The 21,427-nt window shown below is 37.9% G+C and overlaps 1 protein-coding gene across 1 annotated transcript in view; it reads right to left on the bottom strand.

Annotated features, from left to right (window-relative positions):
* PCLO (piccolo presynaptic cytomatrix protein) overlaps window positions 1–21,427 on the bottom strand; it is a 445,966-nt gene that overhangs the window by 183,290 nt on the left and 241,249 nt on the right. The window contains exons 8-9 of the mRNA XM_006155762.3: window positions 19,540–21,427; window positions 17,153–19,167 (exon numbers count right to left, since the gene is read on the bottom strand). The exon at window positions 19,540–21,427 is cut by the window's right edge and continues 1 nt beyond it. Of these exons, the coding sequence (XP_006155824.1) occupies window positions 17,153–19,167; window positions 19,540–21,427 (3,903 nt within the window). The remainder of the gene's footprint in view (window positions 1–17,152; window positions 19,168–19,539) is intronic.

Below are 21,427 nucleotides of genomic sequence, written 5' to 3'. Positions count from 1 at the left end.
AAAAAAAAAAAAAAATGTCCACAGTTCAAGTCCCTGGCATAGAGGCTTGAAAATCACACTGGGTGCATGTGTTTGCATGCCCAAAATCCTAAGTAGAGAAAGGAGAAGGGATTGCAGTGTGGCCAATCCCTGGAGGGGGTGGGGGAGGGGGATTTCTCACTTTTCTTCTCTTTTTCTCTGACTCTCTCCAGTAATCATATATGCCCTATGGCAAAACACCTTAAAAAACAAACAAACAAACAAGGGACCAGCAGATGGAGAATGGTTATGTAACTGGACTCCCACATAACCAACAATGGTTTGAGTCCTGGACTTGACCACTTAAAACTCATGCCAGGCATAGATGCATACATGCCCAAGATTCCTAGCAGAGAAAGGAGGAGAAGAGATTGCAGTGTTGCCATCCCCCTGGGCAGTGATTTCTCACTTTCTGTCTCTCTCTTTCTCTCTGGAAAGCACATGCACCTCACAGCAAAAGTCTTGCAAAAAAAAAAAGTTATCCATTTCTAAACTGCTGGTTTCTTTGGAGCATTGGCCCCCTAAAGTTTTGGTAAAGCATCAACTACTTCCACCATTCTTCTGCCCAAGCTTCACCATAAACTTAGTTATTGTGCAATTTTAACAGAAATCATATAGCTCTGATAGAGGCTCTTTTTAAGTTGATGAGTTATTCTAGTTTTTTTGTGTGTGTATATATGAGGGTTTTTTGTTATAGGGCACATGCACTTGTCAGAGAGATAGAGAAAGACAGCAGAAATCACCTCCCATGGGGGATGGCCATGCCACAATCTCTTCTCCTCCGTTTCCTCTTGGGATTTTGGGCACACACACACACACACACACACATATGCCTGGTGTGTGTGTGTGCCTCCGGGTCCGGGACTCGAACTATAGTAAACTACACGAAAATCCAGCAATGTAACCATTGCCCCATTTGCTGGTCCCAATGGGTTATCTTTCTTAGTGCCTCAAACTAGATCCTATTCAGAGATATTATAAAAATTAGCATGTTTGTTTTGGTGCAAAAATTTTGAAACATGTGGATTATTTTCAATAATACACGTTTCTTTGTAAAAATTTTTGAATATCCTTTTTATGCCTGTTTGTCTTGTTCATGTTCTCTTGGCCTCATGATCTTCTTTTTTTTTTGGAGAGGTTTTTGCTATAGTATGCGTATGCTCACCAGAAAGAGAGGGACAGAGAGACAGAAAGTTAGAAATCACCCCCAGGGGGATGGCCACGCTGCAATCTCTTCTCCTCTATTTTTCTCTCGGGATCTTGGGCACGCACACACATGCACCCCACATGAGTTTAAGCCACCGGGTCTGGGACTCGAACTGCGGTTGACTACATGGCAGTCCAGTGACATAGCCATTACGCCAACTGCTGGTTCCAACCTCATGTTCTTTTGACAGACAGTGCATTTATTCTGGTATGTCTGCCAGAGGCTGTTACATGTGTCCACTCTTTACTGCTTTGTTCCACCTTGCCTTTTTGGGTTATGTTCTGATGCAAAGCTGTGATTCTAGATCCAGAAATAACTCTCTCTGTATTCAGCACACTCTCTGGATTACAGCTTCAGCATTATTCCTGGCTCACAGTTCCTACTGGGTAAGAATGGACCAATCCTTGGCTGCTTCCAAGAAATTAGGGTAATTCATTAGGCTGTTAATTAAGCACCACAGGAACACTTCCTTTTCTCCACAGTTCTTTGAGATTTTAGTTGAAACCTTAGCACTTTTTCCTTTGGAATCTATTCTAAGGTTTTAATTTTCTAGGTTAGATTTTTAAGTGAAAAATATTTTGGGTTTCCAAAATTGCTGATTTCAGAACAGGCATAAAAGTTAATAATTTTCAATGGGCAAAATGTGTTTTTTTTAGACTTTTCCATTTCCTGCACAGTTTTCCAGAAATTGTGGTCTCTCTTAGCTGCATGGCTACCTCAGCAAATGCAGGGCTTACTGGCATGAGAGAGGGGCCCAGACTATTTCCACTTTTTAATATTCTTGATACGTAAGAAATGAATAAATGCTCCCAATGAAGTTACTGATGTATTTTAAGTATTGACATTTAATCACTTCAAATGTATACAAAACCAAATGCACAATGACTTATATGTGAAGATTAATGTTGAAGCCCTTTCAGGATAAGGTCAATGGACGTGGTCCTTCTTGAGTTCCCTATGTTTCTTCTTTATATATAAGCAATTTGTTTCTTGTAAATTTGAAAATTAGATGCCTCTCAAGAATATGCAAAGTTTAATAGTTTGTTTGTGTGTGTATGTGTGTGTGTGTGTGTGTGTGTGTGTGTTGGGTGGGAGTTTTTATTTTATTTTATTTTTATGAGAGGCTTTTGCTACAGGGCTCGTGCGCTCGCCAGAAAGACAGAGAGAGACAGAGAGACAGAAAGCGAGAAATCACCCCCCAGGGGGGATGGCCACGCCGCAATCCCTTCTCCTCCATTCTCCTCTCGGGACCTTGGGCACGCACACACATCCAGCGTGAGTTAAAATCACCAGGTCTGGGACTCAAACCGTGGTCGACTACATGGGAGTTCAGCGACATAGCCATTACGCTAACTGCTAGTCCTGGGAGGGAGTTCTTTGTTACTCAGAGAAATAAATTTCTGACAATATAATGTCATTTGGTAGAATGAAAACTTTGGAGATTTAGCCCAGTACCCCTCTGAAATCATTTGTACACAATCATCTCACTTCCTAATTAAGAACATGGCATTTTTTAGAAGATAGCTATTACTTTGAGCTATCTTTGCATATTTACCTATGTGTAACTGTTTCTGCTCTAAGAGAATTATGGATTTCTAAATATAAGAAGCAATTATTTTCAAGGGAAAAAGCATTTTTCTACATAATAGTGCTGATGTAAATAGTAAATAGTCCATGGCAAACACACAGTAAATGTTAGATATTACACACGGTTAATTTATTGCTATTATAGTATGCACTCCTAAAACAACAGCAATACTTTTTGAAGTTTTCTTTGGGCCTGCCCACAGTGGTGTAGGCAGTAGGGATGCTGCTGCATGATTTTGGAAAACTTGTGGGAAGGCACCAGGTTTTTGTCTCGTGTTTACCCCAACACACTGGGGTTCTTGTAGGTGTACCCATCATTCTGGCTGACTACAGGGTTGGGGGAAGTATCACAGTATGAAGTCTCTGTCAAGAATAACCCCCTCCAAGAATGAAATAAATGAATAAACTTAAAAATTCCATTTGGAAAGAAAATCTATAAACATTTTGGAATGTATGTATGTATTATTAAATAGGCACACAAGAACTCATGAAAAAAATGATTATTCGTTGGTATCAAGAATTCCCAAAATCATGAGCTAAATGCCTTTCTTAAAATGATAAAGATTTTTGAAGTTCACTACCAAATCTAATAATGATTCACTTGGAAAAAAGATGGTGAGGCTATGTATAGAAGAACCAGGTTGCTTCACCTGGTGTACTGAAAACTATTTATGATTTGCATTTAATCATGACACTGCAACTTGAAGTGTCTAATTGCTTGTTAGTAGAAATCTCCACGTAAATGACAACTGCTAATATTATGATTCTCATTACAGTAAGGATGAAATGTGGCTATATATGCCACCTTTCACAAAACAGAAAACATAAAGTTCTACAGTATAAAGCCTACACATTTGCTGAATATTAAAGCAAACTATACGTGTACAAAAATATTACTTAACTTGGTTTTTATATGAAGCTAACAATAAAACAGATAAGCTATCAATTACTTTTGTTGCCCTATGCCAAAAGAGAAATTTCATTTAAGAAATTATAAATTAAAATTTTATGCCATGCTTGAAGTGACAAGGAAATACCACTTCACTCCAATGATAATGGCTACTAACAAAAAGAAAAGATTAAGGGCTAGCACAGACATGGAGAAAAGGGAACCCTTACACACTATTGGTGAGAATGTAAATCAGTACAGTTATTACAGAAAACAGTATAGAGGTTCCTCAAAAAATTAAAAAATAGAGTCAGCAGGTGGTATGGAGTTTAAGGAGCTGGGTCCCACATGGGCGACTGTGAGGTTGGAATTCTGAACCTATTTCCTTAAAAATCACACTGAGTACATGTGTGTGTGTGCCCAAAATCCTGAGAGGAAACTGAAAAAGAGATTGTGGCATGGTTATCCCCCTGGGGCTGATTTCTGAATATATGATTCATATTCCCTGTCTTTCTCTCTCTGATGAGCATATGGACTCTATAGAGAAACTAAAAAATTAATTAATTAGTTAAAATAACTATCATATGGCTCAGCAATTCCACTTCTGGATATATATATATATATATATATATATATATACACAAAGGCAATGCTATCAATATGTCAAAGAGATAGCTGCACTCCATGTTTATTGCTGCACTACTTACAAGACATGGAAACAACCTGAATATCCCACAATGAATGAATGGATTAAAATATGTGGTTTATCTACCTAATAGAATACTACTCAGCCATGAAAAATAATAAAATCCAATTATATATTTGAGACAACATGGACACCCCTAGGAAATCTTACACTGAGTTATATAAATTAGCCATAGATAAATATTGCATGATCTCACTGATATGTACAATCTTAAAAAGTTGATGTCTTAGAAGTAGAAAATAGAACAGTGGTTATCAGAGATTCAGGAAGAGATGGGGGATAAGAAAAAGTCTGAAAATGGGTACAAAATTTTAAATTAAATTGGAGGTATAAGCCCTTGTGTTTTATTGCTCAGTAGGGAAATATAGCTAACAATAATGTATTATTCCAAAACACCTAAAAGGGAACATTTTTAATGTTCTCACCACAAAGAAATGATAAATGCATGATGTGATACATATGGTAACAACCCTGATTTGATTATTAAATAATGTATATGTATATCAAAGCTACAAATTGCATCTATACGTACATTATCATGTATCAATTAAAAAAATAAAATCAAAGAGAGAAATATATAACAGATCCATCAACAATTAATATGGAGAGCTCTTATTTTCTTATTTCTAGGTCATTTAACTTTACATTGTGTTGCTGGAGTAGAATGCAGAATGCAATGTATAATTGTTTAATGCTGTTTTCTTCTTTAAGATCATAATGTTACAATAAGATAATGATTATATTCTTTTATCAGAAAAATGTATTATGTGTTTTATGTGGAAATCTGAAATGGCATAATAAAGTTAATAAAAATTTCTAATAATTAACATGGACACTTGTCTTGAAATGTATATTAAAAAGAGGGAATGCATCTTCCCCTTGTTTCTTATCAGAGGTCATTTTTGGGACTCCGGGATGCTGGATATTGCAAGACTGCCTGCCAACGAATTATTCCATTTTGAGAACAAATCACTGGTCCATAAAGAGATACTGTAGTGATTCCAATGCTTCTATAATGTATTTATGCACTGGATCTCTCATGAGAACAAAATTATATGTTGCAGAATGTAAATCTCTTTTATGCTACATTTCTGGACATGGAGTATGAGAATTATACTTGCTATTGACTGTGTTTTCTAGAGTATGAGATCATTAGTAATTTGAAGAATAATTCAAGAACTGCTTATCAAAACCCATGGGAAATATAATGACAACTTTGATAGTGATGCAAAGTCTTCGCCAAATTATATTGAGATAACAGATATACTTTTTTTTCCTTTTTTAAAAGAGGTGTTTTGCTATAGGGCACGTGAGCTCGCCAGGAAGACAGAGAGAGACAGATAGAAAGCAAGAAATCGCCCCCCAAGGGGGATGGCCAAGCCTTCTCCTCCATTCTCCTCTCAGGATCTTGGGCACGCATGCATATGTGCCTGGCGTGTGTTTAAGCCACCGGGTCTGGGACTCCAACTGCGGTCGACTCCATGGGAGTCCAGCGACATAGCCATTATGCTAACTGCTGGCCCCCAAGATAACAGACATACTTTATGCTTCAATTATTGAAGTGTTTAATCACAAAATCACAAAGTCATAGGAATACCTACTTTTTGATTGTTTCTGTCTCTTTGATTATCCCTTAATCTAGAACATGACATAGGGACATGACATTAAAATAATTCAGAGATTTTTTTTTTATCTATTTATCCATTTGAAGTGGATAAAATATTTCTTCTTCGTAAACCTAAACCATATAAAACAGTTCCCTTAAAATTATACTATGCATTGGTAACAAAATTTATGGCATAAGCATTTAGGTTTTCAGAAGATGTTATAGTGCTATTCATAGTGATTAAGGGATAGTAAAGTAGAATAGATCAGTGAGAAGAAAAATCGCATTCAGTCTTCTCAAAGATAAAGTTCATGGGCTTATAAAAACATGACAATCTTTTTATTAAGTGTTATTGTAAGTGTTATTTTATCATTTTATTAAGTGTTATTTTAAAAGGGTAATGTTTTGAGTCTCAACTCTTCACATTCAGTACCATGAAAATACAAGTAGAAATGGATCGGTGACCAGATGATTTTTCAAATGGATAATCAACAAAATCTGAATTTATTGGTTGCTGCGCATGTGAGTGAGCATTTACAGGCAATGATTCTTGCCAAAAATAGAGGATGTACTGAAGATTTTCTAAACACAGTACTATTGCTTTTTGTTTGTGTGAACTAATTCTATCGCTGTAATTCTTGTGTCACATTGAAAAAAAATTCATGCACATTTATTCATGTCAAAAGGAATTAATGTTGTGATGCTGAGTCTTTCATGAAGTATTACAAGACTCTCTCTGTTGAAAATTAGTACTAATTCCCCTTACTAGGAGTAGTTCTTTTCACAGAAGTAAATGACTAAACCATAAAAGTAGCATCTATGCCTGTAGACTGAGCTCTGTGATTAGGGTTGAGTTTTGTCAGGAAAAACAGATGGACAGACTTGCCTGGTCTCTGTATTGCTAAAATATATTACCTAGTGGGTCAGAAATTAAAATTTGGTCACTCATGTCACTATGCTACAAAACCCAGACTAAGATGTTATCTACTTTCTGAGAAATCAGAGAAATTAAAGCATAGTTTCCCAAGAGCCTAGTTTCAAGCTATGTGATAATGAAGTTCTCCATGTTTTAATTCTTAAACTGAAGAGGTAGCCTAAAGCAACCTGATGTTATATACAGAAGTGTACATGGGTATGTACTTTGGAGGCAGATGTATTTGGGAGAATATGTATGGAGCTTTATTGTAGAGTCAGTTACAAACTACACAACTGTTCAAAGTGGAAAGCATAGTGACTTAAGAAACTAATATGATAAACTACTTAGAAAGCTAAGTCATATTAAATAATGCCCCAAGAAAGGTCACATTTAGTGCCTCCCATGTGGCTCAGGCATTTTTTTTTTTTTTCCCCTTTTCTCAGACATGTTTTTCCCTCCTTCTTTTCCTGGAGTCAGTTGGCCCTGCCTTAACTTTTCAGCAAATGGCTTACCTTGTTTTTCTAAGTGCTTGTTTTCAGACATAAAGATTGTTACACTGCTTGATCGCTGGCACCAAAATTAATCATACACAGAGAAAACAACAAAACAACCCAGGTGTTGTGAAGGACCAGCCAGTCAGCCTGACTACCTTGACTCTCCAACCGTAACTCCCCATTCCCTAAGACCTGATAAAATCCTGTAGCCCCTCACTCCTCAAGGGTGATACAGCTCTCTCCTGTGTTGGATAGTGAATCAACTTTTCTGCCTCTGCCCACTCTATGAGTTTGTGAATTCCTTCATGGTCTGATGTACAAGTCACCCAAACAATCTATATTTTTTAACTGGGTAATAATCAATCTTTTATTAAGTTAGAGCTCCCTTGTATTACTTAAATTGGCATGTTACAATATTTAGTATTTAGGCAGAGTTTTTACACTGAACAAGAGTAATATAAATCTGCTTCTTAGAACCATGTTAATTTACATATTTTGAAATAGGTATGTCTAGGAAGGATAACACAAATGCTTTTATTTTCTTTCCTTCAGTATTGAAAAGATTTGTTTCAATCCTTAGATATTGATTGCAATGAAACGGAAATGTTCACTATTGAACACTAAAATGACATCAACTTAACTTTCTGGTTTTCACTTATTCACATTTGTATACATTTGTTTTAATGAATTTTTATCATCTTATCCAATTATAAATAAGTGTGAATTATCTTACTGCCATTAATTTTAAAAATCATTTAAAGACTATATTTCCTATTTTAATGTTAAGAGAGTTGGATTTTAAAGTACAATACTTAAATCATAAGAAATATTATGAGAAAACATTAATGAAGGAGGTAAGAGCTAAAGATGAATGAATCTTCTATTATTTACAAAGCCAATCTTTTTTTTCTTTTTTTTTAAAGAGAGATTTTTGTAATAGGTTATGTGTGCTTGCCAGAGATACAGAGAGAAACAGAGATAGAAAGCAAGAAATCACCCCCAGAGGGAGCAACCCCTTCTCCTTTTGGTCATGCACACATGTCTGGCATGAGTTTTAAGCTGCCAGGTCCAGGACTTGACCATCTGCTTGTCCCAACAAAGTCAATCTTTAATATATTAATAATTGACTTTGACATAAGTGAGTATCTCCACTTTTTAGCCTGAACTATCCACCACGTGTTTGTTAAGGTGGCTAGATTCTTTTTTTTTTTTTTGGAGAGGTTTTTGCTATAGGGCATGTGCGCTGGCCAGACAGACAGAGAGATAGAAAGCGAGAAATCACCCCCCGGGGGGATGGCCGCGCTGTAATCCCTTCTCCTCCATGCTCCTCTTGGGATCCTGGGTACGCACGCACACCCGCCTAGCCTGAGTTTGAAGCCACTGGGTGCAGGACGTGAACTGTGATCGACTACATGGGAGTCCAGTGACATAGCCATTACGCTATGTCAGCTGGTCCCAAGGGGGCTAGACTCTACATGGCCAAATGTGCAGTTCAAGTCCTGGATCAGGTAGCATGAAAAATACACTGGATGTTTGTGCATATGTACCTAAAATACTGAAAGGAGGGAGAAATGAGGTGAAGAGATTGCAGTGTGGCCATCTCTCATGGGGAGGCTTTCTCACTTTCCTTCTCGCTCTCTCTCATAAGTTTGTGCACCCTTTAGCAAAAATTGGATAACAAGACTAATAAATAAAACAAAACAAAACAAATCTAACAACAGCTCGTTTCATCAAAGTCAGTTTTAATATGTAAATTTCTTATGTTGTTTTTCAAAGAAAGTAATAAAAAAAACCCCTAATAAATATTATTTTTCATATTGCATTTAGCCATCATAGTCATTACTTCTTAAATCTGTATATTCCGCAGGAATCACAGCAATAAAATTTCTCACTTTAGGTTATAAAAATTGTTCTCAAAAATAGATATTAGAGACCAGCAGTTAGCATAATGGCTATGTCGCTGGACTCCCACGTAGCCGACTGCAGTTTGAGTCCCGGACCCGGAGGCTTAAACTCATGCCAGGCATGTATGCGTGTATGCCCAAGATCCCGAGAGGAGAATGGAGAAGAAGGGATTGCGGCTTGGCCATCCCCCCTGGGGGGCTGGGGGGTGATTTTTCACTTTCTATCTCTCTGTCTCTTTCTGTCTGGAGAGCGTACGCACCCTATAGCAAAAAGTCTCAAAAAAAATAGGTATTAAAGGATTCCAAAACTGTAAAAATACCTATCAAAATAGCAATCAGTGAAGCCAAACATGTCCTTGTAAAAATCAAATCATGAATACCATTTGTTCTGCAATAGGATTCTGAGTTATAATCTAGAGCAAGAAAAGGATTTTTAATATATATTTTAGTTTGTGTTATAGGGCATGTGCACTATAATGTAGACAGAAAGAAAAAGAGAGGAAAAGTGAGAAATCACCCCCTGGGGGAATGGCCAAGACACAGACACAATCTCTTCTCCTCCATTCTCCTTTTGGGATTTTGGGCAGGTATACATATATGCTCAGTGTGTTTTTCAAGTCATTGGGTCTGGGAATTGAACACTGGTCTTGGCCATGTGGGATCCAGCTGCTTTAACCACCATGTCACCTGGCCAGCCCCAGAACAAATTTTTTTTTTTTTTTTGCGGGGGAGAGGTTTTTGCTATAGGGTGCCTGCGCTCGCCAGAGAGAGAGAGACAAAGAGCGAGAAATCACTCCCCCAGGGGGGATGGCCATGTCACAATCCCTTCTCCTCCATTCTCCTCTCTGGATCTTGGGCATGCAAGCATGCACACATGCCCAGCGTGAATTTAAGCCACGGGGTCTGGGACTCGAACTGTGGTTGACTACATGGGAGTCCAGTGACATAGCCATTACACTAACTGCTGGTCCCTCCAGAACAAAAATATTTTAATAAGGCGTTTGCCTATCATTAAAATTGCTCTTAAATCATTAAGTCTAAAAGTGGGATAAAATGGTTTACTATTTAATAGCATATGTGTTTTGAGTGTGTGTATGTGTGTACGTGGGGGGGGGTTGCTATAGGGTGCGTGCACTTACTAGAAAAACAGAGACAAAGAGAGAAAATCACCCCCAGGGGGGATGGCCATGCAGCAATCTTTTTCCTTCATTCTCTTCTCTGGATCTTTGGCACACACGCACACGTGTCAGGCATGAGTTTAAGCCACTGAGTCTGGGACTTGAAGTGCAGTTGATTACATGGGAGTCCAGCGACGGCCATTACACCATCTGATGGCTCCAATAGCATGCTTTTTATCTTTCACAAAATATGAGCTATCTCGAACTTATGTAAGTCTTTTTTGATAGAGAAATAATTCAAAATATTCTAATTTTGGAGAGGTCAATCTTAGAATGAATTAGGCACATTATAGCTCCAAACAAATTCTTTGAAGGTACATTATCCCCATGGATAATGTCACTTTCTCCCAACTTTGTAGAAAACATTCTATGCTAACTTTCCTTCCTGAAGTTACTGATCATCTGATTTAGTGATACAAATCAGTCCCTTATACAGAAGAAAGAAAAAAAAACAAAAACAAAAACAGGAGAAATGCATTTTGGTACTCTGGTTTATAATTTATAAAATCTTCATAGACATGATACTAGAGATAATCCATAGATAAATCAAAAATATTGGATTGAAATAACTTCTGAGAAAGTATAATGTCATCTATTTACGAAATGGAAGTAAAATGGAGTAGAAAGCAGAAGGAAGAACTAATACTAAACTACAAAAAGTAATAGGATTGAGATGGTTTTGTTTGTTTGCTTTTGCTTTCTTTTTGTCTTTTTGTTTTAGGTGGGAGTAGGGAACTTGTGAATCCCCAAACACTGAAAATAATTTTATGTATAAGGAAGTCCATTCACTTGCTAACACACCAGATTACATTATTATTATGAGTCAGGCATCTTTCTGAGTACTAAGTTCTGGTGGAAGAAAAAAAGACAATAAATAAATAAGAGAGAAACAGTATATGTATATTTTATAAAAGTCTTTTCAGATGGGGTGGGCCTCTGAATGTACATATTATCATGCTTAACTTAATTTAGATGTAAAAATGTGACATGACCAAGAAAATGCAATTCTTGAAATAAACTCATGCCACATAGTTGTATTCTTATTTATTAGAAAAGGAAAAAAAATTAAATACTTGCTTCAAATTACAGAATTGACACAAATATATTGAAATTCCAGCAAGAGAGATTTTAGTCTTAAGGAAGAATTCTGTAATAATTAAAGCTCTCCCAAAATCTTATGAGATAGTTACTAAGGAAAGAAAAAAAAAAAAGAATTACTAAGGAAAGAATGAAAAGAAGACCAAAAATAAATAAACAAAAAATAAATAAACAATATTTGCCTATGAACAACAGAAAGAAGGTAGTGCTTTGTTATAGGACATAGGTATAATTGTGCCGACCCCTAGGGAAAAACAAACAAACAAAAAAAGATAAGCCAGAACTTTAACCTAATACCTCAGAATGTGCGCCTGTTTAGATATAAGGTCCTTTTTTTTTTTAATAAGTTTTTGTGATAAAAGTGCCTGCGTGCATCACACACATACACACACACACACACAGAGAGAGAGAGAGAGAGAGAGAGAGAGAAAGGTAAAATGAGAAATCACTCCCCAAGAGGAATGGCTATGCTGAAATCCCTTCATCTCATTCCCCTCCTGGAATCTTGGACACACATGAACATGTACCTCGTGTAATTTTCAAACCACTGGGTTTGGGACTCAAGCCAAGGTTAGTCACGTGAGAGTCCAGCAAAGTAATCACTAGACCATCTGCTGGATATAAGGTCTTTACAGAGATAATCCAGTGAAAACAAGGACATTAGTGTGGGTCCTAATAAATAGAATTGACTGGTATCATTATAAAAGGGGACATTTGAGAACAGAGAGAGACACGCATAATGTGAAGAAATGCAAGAAAAAAACAGTTAATTACAATTCAAGAGGAGTAGCTGAAGTCAGAAGAGAGGTCTGAAGAGATCCTTCCCGCAAGACCTTGGAAGGAACGAACCAAACCTGCTGACTGACACCTTGATTTTTGTGGCTTCTAGAACTGTGAAACAATACACTTCTATTGCTTAAGCCACCCAGTTTTAGTACTTTGTTGTGAAAGTCCTAGCAAACTAACATAATGTGAGGGCAAGAACAAAATGATCCCAGTGACAGGAGGTCAAGCATGAACTCTGCCTCTCTGTTTTACCTTGTATCTTTAGGGTTAACCACAGTATCTAGCAAAGAGCAATGAATGATTGAAATAATTAGTGAGAACAAGAAAGAATAAATTTAAAAGATGAATAAGTCCAACTGAGAGATTTAAACTGGAATTTTAAGGACTGTAAAGCAAATGACAAGATAAAAGAACAAATACCAAACATGGCACTTAATTAACACAATATAATTAGAAAATGTTCAATAAGTTTCAGCAGAGACTAACAAAAAAGGTAACTGTAGAGTGTGAAGTTTGGCACTCTAAATCTGGCCAGGGTATTGGTTTATTAATGAACAATGATCAAGTCACTAGTCTACTCTAAAGCATTATTTTCACAAATCTAAGATTGTTGGACTTGCCAATAGCCTAAAATCCTGTAACTTGTGTTCCATGTTTCAAATGTCTATATAAAAATAAATCAAAGTAGAACTGACATTTTAAGCAAAAATGATATCAATTTAAGTTACCAACAAAACTTTGCTAAGATGGGCCCAGGTTGTGGCAACAGCAATGTAAGCCACTATTTTTTTTCTTTTTCTTCTTTTAAAATTTTTGCCATGAGGGCACATGAGCTTGCTGGAGAGAGATGGAGAGACAGATAGAAAAAGAGAGAAAAAGTAGAAATCACTGCCTAGTGGGGATGGTCACCTGAATCCCTTTTCCTCCACTGTCCTCTTGGGATTTGGGGCACACAGCTAAACTTACCGGGCAAGTTTTCCAAGCCACTGGGTCTGAGACTCAAAACACAGAGTCAGCCATGTGGGTTCCAGTGGCCTAACCACCATGCAATCTGCTGGCCAAACTGCCAGAGTCTTTTAATATGTATTTTAGCCTGTTATTTCTATATAATCCTCCCTTTAATAAATTTATTCAGTAAGTATTGAGAGCCTATTTTGTTCTAGGCACTTGGGAATAGTAGCAAACAAAGCAAAATGTTCTTTGTAGAACTCATACTCTTCAGGAGAAGAAAAATGATATTCAATTAAACATGGAATATAACATATTTAATAAATAAAATGTACAAACTTAGAGGCAGAAATTGAGATGCATGGTGATAGGCAGAGAATTAGGTAAGAAAACCTCTCTGTAGAGGTAAATTCTGAGCAAAGGAGTGAGCCATTAAAGATCTGAGACAAAAGATACTAAAATATGATCCCTACTTGGGAAAGGGGTTGGTACCTCCAAATAAAAGCATGACCTGTGACAGGAGGACAGTGAGGAGGTGGGTAAATATTCAGAATAACTACTAAAGCTATGAGACAGACAGCCACTATATCAGATGGGGTCTTATTAAGAAATGTCTAATACATTGTGAGTTTGATGAGACTCCTTTCAAGAGTTTAAGCTATGCAGCGAGTTAACAACTGGAAAAATTGATGTACATGTCCAAAAATTACTCTAACTGCTTTTCTAGGAACTGACAGTAGGGAAGGCAAGAGTGGAGGGAGTCAAGGTGCTAGTCTACAGTGCAAATAAAAAATGATGATGGCTCTGGTCTAGGCTCCTAATAGCCTAGAGAAACAAATCCAAACTTTATTATTATTTGGCAGACTAGATGCCCTGAGACATAGCCATTCACTGTTCCAGTTCTATTTATGGTCAATTTTTTTCCCTCTTCCTTGCTTTATATCTACTCATCAGTCTGAAACTGCACATTTTATTTGTTCTATTTAGAATGACTTCCATTTTTCTTTTCCTCTTCAGTCTAACAGAGACCTCAACCTTCATGGCCTAAAATCTCCTCTTTAAAACCTTTCCTGTGACTTTTGGGAAGAGATGGTAGCATCTCGTATAGTTTAAAATTTATCTTTTACACTGTAGTGTTTTATGTGTGTTACTATCTTAACTGTGAGATAGAGTGGTGAGTGGTGAATTTTTTCAACTTTCTCAGTCTGTGAAAATCAGCAATATGAAAAGTACTGAGCTAGACTTCCTAAATTTACATTTTGCATTTTACTTAGAAGATTATTACTTTCAGCACAGCTAATACTTAGGAATCCATACCTATAATGAAGAAATTAATTTACTTCCAAACAAACTAAAAATATGTATAGATATCTGCATATAAACAAATTATAAAATTCTCATTTTATACTCAAAATATCTATAGTGTTAAAAAACATTGATTGTATATAAAATGGTCTGCCTCATTCATGCAGTAACACAACACCTTTGAATTTGTATACAATTACACATTTTAAAGTATGCATTGAGTTTGACCAATTGGAAGAACTACAGAATTGTTCTCCAAGGCCTAATACATTTAGTATTTTCAGACTAAAAATTTAGTTATTCTACTCAACTTCTTTTATAATGAAATAGTACTAACATTACTGATATAATCAATAATGCAATCTACACACTCCATTGCATCCTACCTTTCACACTGTCAAATCCAAACTAAATACTGTGAGGAAAAATATTGATACCTTGAATCTCTTCTTTAACAGAGCTTATTTGAAATAAAAGTATATATATATATATATATATTATAGTTATCAATACACCAACTGGATAAACATATTTTTCCCAAAGATGAAAGCCTTGAATATTACTTTTAAAACAGTCATATAACATATTTAAACATTTTCCATGTTATACTTTAAGTGAACTTATAGGTCAGTCACAGCTGTAAAAATAAATGCTCACTGTAACCCAGCTAAAACACACACTTATGATTGATTTAATTCTGGAAACAAAGCTATGAATAAATCAATCTATATAAACTGTACAAAATCTCAGTGTACCAGTGGTTCTCCCTAACTATACAGTTATGACCTCTGATTCCCACATGAAGACAGTTTACTTTTAGGGTATACCACCTGAGAAAGAACTTCCTGATCAAATGATACTAGGAAACAGTACTGGAAACTGTAGGAAGAGGGTAGGAGAAGGGGGAGAGTGTGAGGAAAGTAATCAAAGAGAAAAGTAGAGAGGCAAGACATTTATGGATCATGGAAATGGATCATTATTTGTTGATGACAGCATGTATAATACCTTCAATTGGACTGGTGTGAAGTGCATTCATGTTGGGTAGATTCATGTTACAAGCTAAGTGATGTATAGAGATTGAATGTATAAAATAAACTTTTAAAATATGAAAAATGAAACACATGTCCACACAAAAACTTGCCCATAAAAAAAGAATTTATAATTGATTAACTTACTGAGGTGTCTACATATCTACAAATAGACTTAAGAGTCATATGTAGTGACATATTTTTCAGCCCACAACCAAAGTTGAACATAAAGGGGTGGGTGGAAATACAGTAATACCTCAGAAAAACCTACTTAGAAAAAGCCTCAGAGTTCAAAGATCTATAATTGAGAAACCAAAGCAGTGGATGAACTTTTCATTTGAACAGAAGTCTTGTCCTAAATTATTTATCAATCACCTTCTAAACAGTTATATATTACATTGTCTTAAGTAGAATGTATCTGTTTCTAAAGATTAATACTTCTTATTCTCAGTTATAATAGTGATCTTCACAAATGTGTCTAACAGACTTGTTTATATTCTTTTCCACTCAAATCATATCTACATATTTTTAAATAATTAATCTCTCTTATTCAAGGAATCATACAAATTATTTTTGTCTTTATAAGAACTAGGATTATGGTTTACCTGAGTTAGATGAAGAAAGTTGCCACAAACAAGATAAGCATGGGTGAACTATGGTGATTATACTCCACTATCCTCCGCCTGTGTGAGAAATGCTATCTTTTGACCAGTATTTGTCCTAAGCCTTTTTATGAAAAGATTCTGGCTGAAGAAAGAGGAAACCGACCAGACTATTTCTAAGGATCCTCCCATTAATGAATTCTGTTACCTATAATCTAAATGTATGGTCATTCTTTGCCTTATCCACTTATATTCACTGTTTATCATCATGTTTAAAAATGAATATGAATTGTATTCTATTAAATCACATTTTACAATTGACTTTTTTTTTTTTTGAGAGATTTTCATTCGCTATAGGGTGCGTGCGCTCGCCAGACAGACGGAGAGAGACATAGAGACAGAAAGCAAAAAATCACCCCCCGGGGGGATGGTCACGCCACAATCCGTTCTCCTCCATTCTCCTCTCGGGATCTTGGGCATGCACGCACACGCACCCAACGTGAGTTCTAAGCCACAGGGTCCCGGACACAAACCGCGGTCCACTACGTGGGAGTCCAGCGATGTAGCCATTACGCTAACTGCTGGTTCCCTACAACTGACTTTTGAAAGATTCTGATATTAGAACAAAACTTTTGATCTCATGAAATTAAAAAGAATAAACTTCTCTCATTTTGCCTCAAAATGTTTTCTTTCCTTGGTAATTTTCAGTGACTGTATGCTTTTCTATTTTTTTTTTGCAATTTTTCTAATGCAACAGTACTCACTGAATTGAGCATTAGGTTTATAAAATACCAGGAGTTTTATTACCTCCTCAAGTCTGCAAACACAAGATTAACATCAACTCATCCATTGTCTTCTAACTGAAAAGAATCACTCTTACCGTGAAGCCCTCGGTATACTGATAAGGAGCCCTGGAACTTTCGTCTGCTGTTGGACTCAGAGGCTTGGGGTCAGACATAGAACGCTGCATCATCTTGGCTGTCTTAGGACTTGCCGGGGGAACTTTAGCCATATCTGGATGCAGTACTTTCTGTGGACTTATATCATCAGGGAGGGGTTTTTCATAAGGTACAAAGGCTGATTCTAAGGCTTTGCCTGGTGAAAGTGGTGAGATGGGTGAATAAAGGACTTTTGGAGATTTGGGTGGGGAAGGAGCCAGCTGTAGTGTGGAATCTGCCCGAAGGTGAGATGAATAACCAATCTCTAAAGGTGTTGGGCGTTTCTTGTCTTTGGATGGAGATGTGGCACTCAGGTATTGAGGACTTTGTGTGTCTGAATCTGTTTCTGTTTGACATCCTAAACTGCCCCCTTTGTAAGTCTTTTCGGGTGCTGAAATGTGTTTAATTATTTCTACCTTGGCATCCACTCGTGCTCGTATTGAAGGTGTTCTTATGGTTCCGACTGGCTCAGTTTGCACAGATATCTCTGCTACTGTTTGCACTGCTATGCTGGACACTTTAGAAGGGGCTTTGGTCTTGTCAGCTTCTGTTGTGCTGTCACCATATTTTCCTACACGAGTTTTTCTCCTTGACCTGGTAGGCATATCCCATTCATCTTGGTCTTCATCATCAGTTTGGACACTGGTATCAACACTCTTTTTAGTTCTCCTTCTCCTATTAGCATAACTACGGTCTGCAGCATCTTCATCATCAGTTTGTACACCACTGTCCACTATTTTTTTAAAACATCGGGGATCATCTGCCATATTTTCCCCTATCTCATCATACTGTCCACGAACTTTAGCTCCAGAACTTCTCTTTTTGGGTTGTTTTTCTTCCTTTACAACAACATCTGTCAGCGGTATTTCTGAAACAGTGCTCAGGATGCCAGGTGGGGCGATGTATTGAGTAACACCGTCGGACTGAACTGTGTACCATCCTTGGCTCTGTGGTATTTCAATTGCCACAACAGCTGAAGCTGTGGTGGTTGCATCTTCAGAGGCCCAAAACTGACTGCCTTCTGGGGCAGCATACTGACCTTCCAAAATCGCTTGGTCTGTAGTAGTCTGTGGAGAAGCAGTTCCAGAGGGGTCATAGTTATACTGGTAGATCTGGCGAATCTTTTGTTCCTCCAGCTGCTGGTGAAGTTGTTGTTGCAGCTGTTGAATCTGCTCAAGCTGTAACTGCTGCTGAGCTAATGTCTCCTGCCTCATCATGAACTGGGCCTGCCGCTCTTCTTCTTGCTGATAGAGAAGGTGCTGCTTCATAGACTGCAGCTCCTCCAGCTTCTTTTGAACCATGATCTTTTCTTGTTCTCGGAATCTTTGAATTTCCTGACGTTCCCACTCCAATTCCTCAGCAAAGCGTTGCTGCTTAATTTTCTCCAGTTCCAAGAGCTCACGCTCCAAATCAAGCTGCTGTTGTTGTTTATCTTCTTCGGGGACAATTAAAAGAGCACTTTCATCTCCCACCACTTCAGAAAATACTTCAGATGCTGTGGTTAAAGTGGGAACAGAGTCTATTGTCTCAGCAGTAAGAGTTTCCACTGTAATAGTTTGCAAACTGGCATTGATGTCAATACTGGTGACTGCAATGTCTGTTTCAGATGCACCTGTTGTTATGAAATATGATCTAGGCATTGGCTGACTCTGCTGCAGGCCAGATAATGAAGTCACTGCATCAGTTGTATGAATCCCAGACAAATCCCTCACAGTGGTGCTGAAAATGGAGCCAGGCTGTGTGGTGATAGCAAATGTGGAAGGTACTGGAGTTGCTACTGATGAATAGACAACACCATTAGATGACCTCAAAACACTCCCCACACCATACTGGGATCCTGGAGGTGGAGTCATTCTTGCTGTGGAATACTGCGGGGTACTAATCCCAACTCCTGAAATGACTTGTCGTGTTTCTGGATATGGACCTGTAGTCTTGCTTGAATAATCCATTACCTCACCTGAAATACAGGGTACAGTTATAGTCCAGTCCCCAGAATGAATGATGCTTTTTTGGGTTTGAAAGCCCTCTCATCTCGATGAACATAATGAATGGGACTGCATGCAAATCCACAGGTTAACCTAATTAAATGCAGAATAAAAGCAATGTTGAACATGCAGGCACATGCAGGCGACTTTAGGCAGAATAAATATTTTTTTGAAAAAAATGAAGAAATAAAAGCACGCACGTATTCCAAAATAAGTTGCCAAAACATCCAAAGAAAGAGAAAATGTAACAAAATTGCAAAAGGGATCACATTTTCATCCTGAAATGAGATGAGGAACACCATAATGAAATTTCAAGGAAAGGTCTGCTGCTGTATCATACTGACCTGCAGTAATTCTCCCTGAAGTTAGATCTACTGCTGCATCAGTTCCTCCAGAATAATCAAAAGCGTTTTTACTTTTATAGAAAAAGTGTCCAGCTTCTGCTAAATTAGTATCAGACATAGAAGGTTTCATTCCTCCAATCCCTCTATAACCATATGGCCCTGATCGATCATATTGGTAGTGGTCATCCCTATAACCAAAACGATCCTCGGGAAGAGTGGTTGCAGGCTGCTGTGCTGTGCAGCTCCTCCCGAAAGGTAACTTATAAACCACATCACAACACACAGCTCTTCTTCCTGCAGTCAAATCAACAGGTTTTTCATCATCTTCTATTATTTTGGTCACCACACCTGAAGTCGAATCATCCATTGTTATAACAGTTCTATGAGACTTTGTTGTACTGAGATCCACTACTTCCCCATCAGTGATCCCCAGGGTTGTCGTGCTATCTGTCCATCCATTTGTGACACCAACAGGTGGAACGGTGACAGGTTTTGTAACAGCTAGTGTCACTGCATGAGCTGAAGTACCTAGAGATAAGTTTATTGGTGCTTCCTCTCTAACTGTATGGAAGGCCTGGCTACTTGGCATCCTATATGGGGGCTCAGCATGCTTTGATGTAGTAAGCTGGAGTGGTGTTGTCATTGCATGTTCTTTGCTCAACAGACTTTCTGTGCTTGTAGTGTAACTTACACTAGCAGTGCACGTGACAACGGTCACTGTCTTAGTGTCCAGGGATATTGCAGGCACTGCTGATGAAGTTGTGCTGAGATTTATAATAGAGGGTTGAACAGCACTAATTTGTCTCCCATAAGCTTCATTTGATGTAGTCTGCCTTTTCATATCCATTGTGGAAGCAGAAAGATCCATACATCTTTCAGTTGCTTTAACTTGTACTTTGGGTACTGTACGCAAATCAATGACATCACCAACAAGTTGCACCTTACCATTTTCCCTGTATTGATGCTTCTCTAAATGTAAGTTATCTAGAGCAAGAGGCTCTGGAGGAATTGATATAGAAACACTGCCGAGACCAACACTAGGGGCTGCACTTCTGGCTGCTGAAACCTCAGCCTTGGAAACTTCGCTGGTGAGAAAATGTGTAACTGAGGTTGGAATTGCTTGAAATGAAGACAGTGTTGCAATGGGGGCAGTAGACAATGTCTCCAATGCTCCTGAGATGTGCAGGGTCTGTTCTGAAGAACTTGAAATTTCTGCAGCTGTAATAGGAGGAACTAAAGAAAACACTGGTTCAATGGAAACCAGATCTTTGGGGGGTGATCCCAGGGGCCAACTGGTAATTGTTTGACTAGCTGAAGAGTCTGTGGGAGTCCCAGGTTCAGATGGCAATGTAATAACTACGTAGGTTTCCATGAGGGATTTGGAAAATCTTGGTGAGGACTTGTTAGAATGTGGAGAAAGGGGAGATGTAGGGGAAGGCAATTTATATTCTGCTGAAGTCACTAAATTTAAGGTCATACTTGAAGTTAGGGGTAGACCTATTGGTTTGGGGTGTGTATCTGTTGGTTTTTGTGTAGTTACCGGAAGCTGAGGAACTGCTGGTTTAGGGGCAATTGGAGGTTTGCTTGGCTCAGGCCTATGTGTAAATACGAGTCCAGTTGGAATTGAAGATGGCTTAGGAGGAACGGGAGGAGGTGCAGTGGCACATATTTTTGTTACAGGTAACCCGTTACTCCTAGGAATAGCAGTGGTCTCTACAGTAGTAACAGCATCAACTGGAGGTGCAGCTGTACTAGGTAGAGTCACTGGAGCTGCAACTGTTAACTTTTTTTTAGGATGAATAGATGGCTTCGGTGAAGTTGATGGAGGTAAGGGTGGAGGTGGCGGGGGAGGAGGAGGAGGAGGTGGGGGAGGAGGAGGGGGCGGAGG

This window comes from Tupaia chinensis, unplaced genomic scaffold, assembly GCF_000334495.1.
Source record: "Tupaia chinensis unplaced genomic scaffold, TupChi_1.0 Scaffold000466_1, whole genome shotgun sequence".
Lineage (NCBI taxonomy): Eukaryota > Metazoa > Chordata > Mammalia > Scandentia > Tupaiidae > Tupaia > Tupaia belangeri.
Note: the sequence above shows the minus strand (reverse complement) of the source record. Positions and strands in the feature narration are given on the sequence as shown.